Source organism: Molothrus ater, chromosome 8 (assembly GCF_012460135.2).
Source record: "Molothrus ater isolate BHLD 08-10-18 breed brown headed cowbird chromosome 8, BPBGC_Mater_1.1, whole genome shotgun sequence".
Lineage (NCBI taxonomy): Eukaryota > Metazoa > Chordata > Aves > Passeriformes > Icteridae > Molothrus > Molothrus ater.
The window spans coordinates 20,198,414-20,205,686 of record NC_050485.2 but is presented as its reverse complement, the minus strand read 5'-3'; the positions used below and the strand labels follow the sequence as shown (position 1 = coordinate 20,205,686).

At 44.1% G+C, this 7,273-nt stretch overlaps 1 protein-coding gene across 3 annotated transcripts in view; it reads left to right on the top strand.

Moving 5' to 3' along the window:
- Positions 1-1,713: 1,713 nt before the first annotated feature.
- The window catches only part of EXOC6 (exocyst complex component 6), an 88,515-nt gene continuing 82,955 nt past the window's right edge, over positions 1,714-7,273 (top strand). For 2 of the 3 annotated variants that reach the window (XM_036385336.1, XM_036385335.1), the window contains exon 1: positions 4,048-4,136. In XM_036385336.1, coding sequence (XP_036241229.1) covers positions 4,054-4,136 — 83 coding nt within the window. In that variant the 5' untranslated portion in view covers positions 4,048-4,053. Of the gene's footprint in view, positions 1,867-4,047; positions 4,137-7,273 lie in introns of those variants that run through there. The other variant, XM_036385332.1, reaches the window with a different exon arrangement.

Below are 7,273 nucleotides of genomic sequence, written 5' to 3'. Positions count from 1 at the left end.
GATATCCTAAAGTAAGCTACTGTTTAAATTTTTTGGGAGAGGAGGAAAAAGAAATTTTATCCAAAGCCTCTGTAAGAATTGAACTAATTTAAAATCACATAAATATATTCATAAAAGCATTTTGTATAAATCATCATGCTTCCATCACTGCATTCTATTTTTATTGCCAGCCACAGTGTGTGATGGCTGGGTGTAGATGTCTGAGGCATCTCTGATTTACCTGCCCTGCCTCTGCTCTTCCACAGTGGCAGTAGATGTACTTTCTTCTATCACACAAATAAGCTTAATCTTGTTATAATATTTGCAGTTTACTTGCACACTGTCACCTTATAATTGTTAAATTAATTCTAAATCCGATGACTGTTAAGATTAGAAATTAGTAGTTTCCACGTCCATCCTTTCATCTGCGTTTGTGTGACATCCAGTGGCTGAATGGGTCAATCACAGGCTCCCATTTCTGGTGAAAAGTGTAAAAATTACTCAAACTCCATGTAGAACATGAAAGCAGGAAATGTATTGCGTAATAATGCTAACAGAGCATTTGCTTAATTTTGATTCAAAAATAAACTGGTGATTAAAGCAGCTTGTTCACGGAAACACACTGCAAATTTGTACCCTTAACTCACTGCAGCCTTTAGTGTTCTTTCCCACTGCTACTGACGTGAACTCATCTCCTCAGTGCTCCCACTGGGCACAGAGAAGTGAATAAACTGAATAAACTGTTTATCACCCTGCTCCAAAAGGAGTGATCTCTGTTTTCCTGCACTTAACTGTTGACTGCATCATGAGTGTCTGGATTAATCAATTTTGTCAGGAGCAGTACTGAGCTTAGGAGCCAAATTTTGATTAAACCTCTAGCAATATTTTAAAAACCCAAAATATATTGATTATCCAAATGATATTGAATTAGGCTTCTAAACAATTCTTTAAACTTAAAGATCTAGAACTCCAGTCTCATGTTTGAAATAACTGCCTGAAATTAAAATAATTCATGGCAGTTGTGCAAGGTGTTTTCTTTGCCATCATCATGAAAATGATGTGACAGCAGCACTGCTCCCAACATTTGTTATCCAATTTTTTCCATGCAGGTAATAAATTAGTAACAGCTTTTTTTTTGCTCATACACATAAACCCCATAGTTATCACAGAGCTTTTTCTGCAATTTGTTATTAGAAGTAGCAACTACTAATGCTGAAAAGGAAAATGATGAGAACATAAATGTTTCTCTGTTTTTCTAATCTGCTTCAGGAGATCCATAAACCTTTTTCATAAATCCAGCTAAGTCCTTGTGTGCAAGCTTTTTATATAGCAAAAGGAAAATATAATTAAAAAATAATAATTTTAATCTCATAAAACTTAACAGAGAAATTAAGCATTGATGTCTAGTGCCTGAAATTCCTTTAAAGTTATGTTTTCAAAATTACTAAATTTCAGGTTTAATATTTATTTCAAGGATGTAAAAATGTTATTTTGACAGGAAATTTGTTGTTAAGACTAATATATATTGGACACATACACACAAAAGACTGTGCAGGCCTGGGTAGTGCACACGAGGCAAATGATACCAGCAGACAGGAAAAGAGCAGCTGTGCACCATTCTTGGACACAAAGTCCTCAGGAGTCACGAGGTTAGCACAGGATCTTTTTTTTATGCTTGGTTTTGCTGACTACAGAGCCACTTAGTCAACTATAATAATCAGAATAAAAGTCCTCTCCTAAAGTTAGATTAGTTTTATGCTACTCTATGGCAAGGAAAAGCAAGTCAAATCTCTCAGAATTGTATCTAGAAGAAAATAAAGATCAGATATATGAAAATGCCCTTGCTGAGATCCAGTCCTTTGAGCTGCCTCTTGGAACCACCATAAGGTATGCTTCTTTTTAATAGTATTATACTCTTCATGATGGATGTGTTCCTTCTGTAGCTGTTCTTTCAGTCAGCAAAATATACTAGAAACTTTGTTTTCCTGACCCTGAAGCCTACAAGAAAGTTGAGTTTAATTTCAATGTGACTGGCCCTCAGTGAAAAAATACAAACCAAGGTCACCTACTCTGCTCTTTCTTTTCACCTGGACAAAGCGATCTGTTTCTGATAGCTGGCTGCAGATTTGTGAAAAAGAAAGTGCTCTTAAAAATGAAAACAAGGGGAAATGTTCTCTTTTGTGTAGCAATGTTTTTAAAGTCAACAGCTACATTTTTATAAATATTTTACTGCTTCTTATTCTTACATTTTTAATAAATGCAACTTTTGTTTTAATCACCAAAGACAGAACTACTTAAGGTTTTACTGTTGTTATTTCTAAACGTCTGAAGATTTAATTATTTTTATTTTGTTTGTAGCTTATGCAAACTGTTTTATAGTAAAAATGCAACTGAAAAAATTCCTCCACATATTTGTCCTTAAAAAAAGTAATTATATATAAGATTGCAATGTAATTTATCTAGGTATATTGTCAGTATTTGTAGAAGAGTTTTAAAAATAGCCTGACTGGCACTGTAGGTGTCAGGTTGCATCAGGCTAAAATAAGAAAATTAAATTCACCCTGAAAAATGTGTCAATCTATAACTTCAATATTTTGGTGATGGGAAAAAAAAAGGAATGTGGGAAAATTGTTACTGTATTTGAGTGATTTCTTGAAGGAAATACAAGTGGTAGGATTTTTCCTTTTTTTTTTTTTTTTTTTTATTATGCAGTTTGTAAGCACTTGTCTACATTCAGAATAGTCCTTGTTGATTTAGTAGGTGAATCAACAATCTGAATCAACACTGAATATGATAAAGGCACAAGCATAGACAAGATGTGCATCATCTTCGGTGCCATTTATTAACTCGTGTACAGGTGTAGTTGCACCAGAACAGATGATGGGCTTGATAATAGTAACTGGAAGGATGCCAAATGCAATTGTAGACCTTGATGCATTCACATTTGTCAAATGCTGTCAGTTCCTTACTGGAAAAAGTAGCTACACAATCACCCTGAAGTTTTACGTATCTGGCCTATTGCTTTACGCGAACTTCCCACTGGTGTGCAGATAACTTTGCTCAGAAAGCAGGTGCATCCTGTCTTCTGAGCATGCAAAACCCAAGGATTAGTTAATCCCTGGCCACAGGCCACAAAGTGTAAAATTTACATAGAAAATAAGTAATTCCTCCTTCATTGACACATGAAGCTTTGCTGTACAAAGCACTAGGAAACATTGTCAGGTTCTAGTGAAACACAGCAAGCCACTGCATATAAAGATGCACTTTTTTGTTTTGTATTGGTTTTGTTCTATTTTTACCTCGAGCCCCAAGTTTCTATCACGTAAAGAATGGAAGGAATGAAGACTGACATAACCTCAATGCAGAAACCCGGCAGAGCCTCCGCCTCAGGGGTCGGTGCCTCCCTCCCTGCCGGGACGGGCACGGTCCGCGTGTGCGGGAGCGGTCAAATCAAAACAAAACTAATAATAATAATAATAATAATAATAATAATAATAATAATAATAATAATAATAATAATAATAATAATAATAATAATAATACCACACCAGAACTACACTCAGTAGCCACAAGGCCAAACCAGAACTACACTCAGTAGCTCAGTGTTGAGCCCTGTAAGCCTTCAAGGCGTCTGTGCAGCGCGGCGCACCGCGGCGGGCAGCCTGTCCGTCCGGTACAGGGGCCGCACTTTGCGCGTCCCTCGTTTGTCACAGTGCCCCGAGCGGGTCGCAGCGGCTGGCGCCGGGCAGACGCGGCTGCCCGCGGTCTCTGCCGGACACCAGCGCCCGGAGATGCCATGGGGACGGAGGGGCTTTGCCGGGCTCCCCGGCCTAGCCCTGCCCCTGACAAGGGCAGCACAGCACCGCCGAACTGGTGCGAGCCCGAAAGGCGCGACCCGGCGCGACCTGCGCCCCCTCACCTGCCGCAGCCCCTCCTTCCTCCCCTCCGCCCCGCGCCCAGTGCGCACCGGCGAACCCTCCCCGGCGGCTCCCGCCGGCCCCCGCCCGGCTCCGCGGCCGCTCCTCCCTCGGCGCCTCCCGCAGCGGCGCGGCCGCCGGGTCCCTCCCATCCAAGATGGCGGAGAGTCTCCCCGAGCATGATCGGATCCTGCAGGAGATCGAGAGCACCGACACGGCCTGCGTGGGACCCACCCTGAGGTGCGGGGCGCGGGGGCCGTGGCGCCGCCAGCGGGTGAAAATCCCACGCCCTGCCCGCCCGCCGGCCCGGGAGCCGCGGCGCGACCCGGCCGCTCTTTCTGACAGCTGCTCCCCAGGGACCGCGCGGGGCCGCCCGCAGCGCCGCAGGCGGGAGCGGCTGCGGTGGGTGCGGAGGGGACGCGCGGCCCCCGCTGCCGCTCCGTGGGGGTCCGGCCGCCGCCCCCCGTCCCGGGCGCTGCGGGGCGGCGCGGGCAGGGAGCGGGCCTGTCAAGCCGTGCCGCCGCTCTGACAGGGAAAGGCAACCGAGCGAAGACGGGGGCCGTGGCCCGGCTCCGGGGTGGCCGCTCCCTGGCATTGTCTGCCGGGGAAGCGCCGGGCACGGCCCCGGCGGGGCTGGAGTGCGGCCTCGGGACGGGGCGGCCCTGGGCCCGGCGCGGGTGGCCGGGCTTGGGGCGCCCGCCGTAAGCCAGTGCCGGGCTTTACTGCCCGCGCTTGGGCACGAGGCAGCTCCCTGGGTGTGCCGGTACCGCCGCTTCTGTGCTGAGAACGGGGCCGAAACCGTATCGGGGGTGGGTGTTGCAGTGCTCCTCTATCAACCTCTAATGATGCGGTCTGAAACCCACTTCCCTGGTCAGTTTCCTTGGAAATGTGACAGTGTTTAGAGCATGTCTGGTGTGCCATGACTGCAATGGTTTGGTTTTCTGTCTTTTTCCTCCAATTCCACGTGCTGCCAAATGGCTTAGCCTGCATTTCGAAAATAAGGTTTTGCATAACCTTTCCTGTTAGAGGCAAATGTGGAGGTACCTTTCACTTAGAGCTGGGGAGATAAGGGCAGGACCTGTGGAGAATGAATTGGGTTATAGAGGAAACGGGAAAGGGGATCTTCATCGTGGAGCTTGGCTGGTGCTTCCCCGATTAAAGATGTCTGAAATAAGTAAAAAAAGCATAGGCACTAGCCAGACGGGGGAGAGAGAACTGTGAATGTTATCTCTTTGAAAAGATACAGTGAGCCTGTGTGCAGAAAACTGGAAAAGGCAGTTTGTGTGGCAGCGTGCTGCAAAGCAGCGAGCATGGTGCTGCTGGCTTTCCCTGCAGTGGGAATGCTCCCTGCTGGAGAGTGTGGACAAGGCTGAGAAAGGATGAACGTGGGCTACATGGGTGAGAACGTGGTCCTGAGAACTGGTGGAAGAGAAGTTCCTGTTACATGATGCCAAGTAGGTCATTTTGCACATCACAGCAGTTGATTTTGAGGTTAGCTACGTGTGTCTACAGTGGATCCTCCACAGCTGTGTGGGAGGTGGCAGTCTGGGCATTTGTGTGAGGCTGGGGCTCATCGCTCCTCTGAGAGCCCCCATGAGGAGTGTGGTGGGCTCGTCTAGACATCACACGGGGACTGCTTGCTGGCTTAGTCTGGTCTTGGAGGTCAACTTGGAGCAAACTGCACTCTGACCTTCTCTCATGTTCCTTAAGCACAGCTGCTGTTGGGAATACAGTGTGGAGATGCTGAAGCTGAGCATCACAAGGAGCCTCACCTGTGGGAGTCTGTGGGCTTAGGCTGATGGAAGGTAGCTGGGATGCTTTCAGACTTAAATTGTCCCTGGAGGCAGTTTCACCATGTTAATCACTTAACAAGCCCTGGCAGGTTGAAGCTGATGCCTGCAAAAAAACCACAACAAAATATTAAATATAATTGCAGTTTCACCACCATCTTCAGTATAGAGCTTATGTCAGAGTAACCTGTAGAAAGCACAGAGTATTGGGCTACACAGCAGAAGAAGGCATCCACAGGTGTGGATGGGGAAGGGACCGTATGAATCTCTTATCCATATTAAGCATTTAAAATGTGCTGGTGTCTTTATAAACACTAAAACTTAATTTCTTATTTTTTGCATGTTTCTATCTTATCACTGATTTTCCAGTAAGGGAATTTTACATTGCTGACTTTCAGGATTTTTAGGGAAAAAGTGGATGTTAGTTTCATTTAACCCTAGTGTTCAATTCCAATTAAAAAATTTAGGTGAAAGAGCGGTTCACACCTGGCTGAGTGTTTTGAAGGAAGTCCAGCAAACACCACAGAAGTGTGCTTCTACTCCCTAAGAACAGCAGTATTTAAGATCAAAACTTGAGCTGTCTGCTCAGCTTTCTGTTTCAATTTGTGAACTGCTGTGTAAAACTGAAAAGTCTGAAATCCCACATCAAATTACAAGATCTATTTCAATGAAAGAAGCATGAATGTAAAATGGAGCATTATTTTCTGCATGAGAACTTGGTTTTTACTTGCTAAACAATGTGAATAAAAGAAATTAGTTGAGTAATTCTACGTGCAGTTGCATAAGGCTACGGCATGAAGTGATCCATTGATTTCCAGTCACAGAAGCTATTGAAGCCAGTTGTCTCACGTAATGACTGAGATGACATTAATTTCATTATGTGAAATGGAATATTTTTGTAATCTCTGGGTTGTAATGCTGGGAGAATATTTATAGCATTGCCACATCAAATAAAGTACCAACATACCTTCTTAAATAGCAGAACAAAAGAAGGGACTTGAGGTGAGTGGTTTGGATAAGTAGCATGAGGTAATATTAAATGCTGAAGATTGTAGGATATGCAAGATCTGACTTATCCTTATTTGTTAATATCAAGATATTAATGTCTTCATAGTGCATCCATGCTTCACAATGGAAGTGTACGTTTTTCTTCTGGGCTGTATGTAGATTCCATGGAAACACATTTTTGCTCCTGTTTTTCTTCAATGTTTTGCTTGCTAGTTGGTTATAGCTGTTCCTGCCAGGGTGCTGTTTCCTGCCCTGCTACAAGAGTGGCAGCACTTGTTTTTATGTGTTGCAGTGTGATGATACAAAAAACAATAGCATTTGTTGATATATAATGTTTTTGTGTATAATTTACTGGTAAGGAACAACATACAGACTGATTCTGCAGGTGATTTTCTACTGCTGAGATCTGCCCATAAAGAGGAATGTGAAATGCAGGTCCTTTATAGGAGGAATCAGCATACAGCTAGTGCAGTGGGATTATTTACTGTTTAGGAGATTTAGCTCCTAAAGACTGCTCTGCATCTCAAGAGAGGAAGAGATTGTATTGGATTAAATTAATTTTCTTTTTACATTTTAACT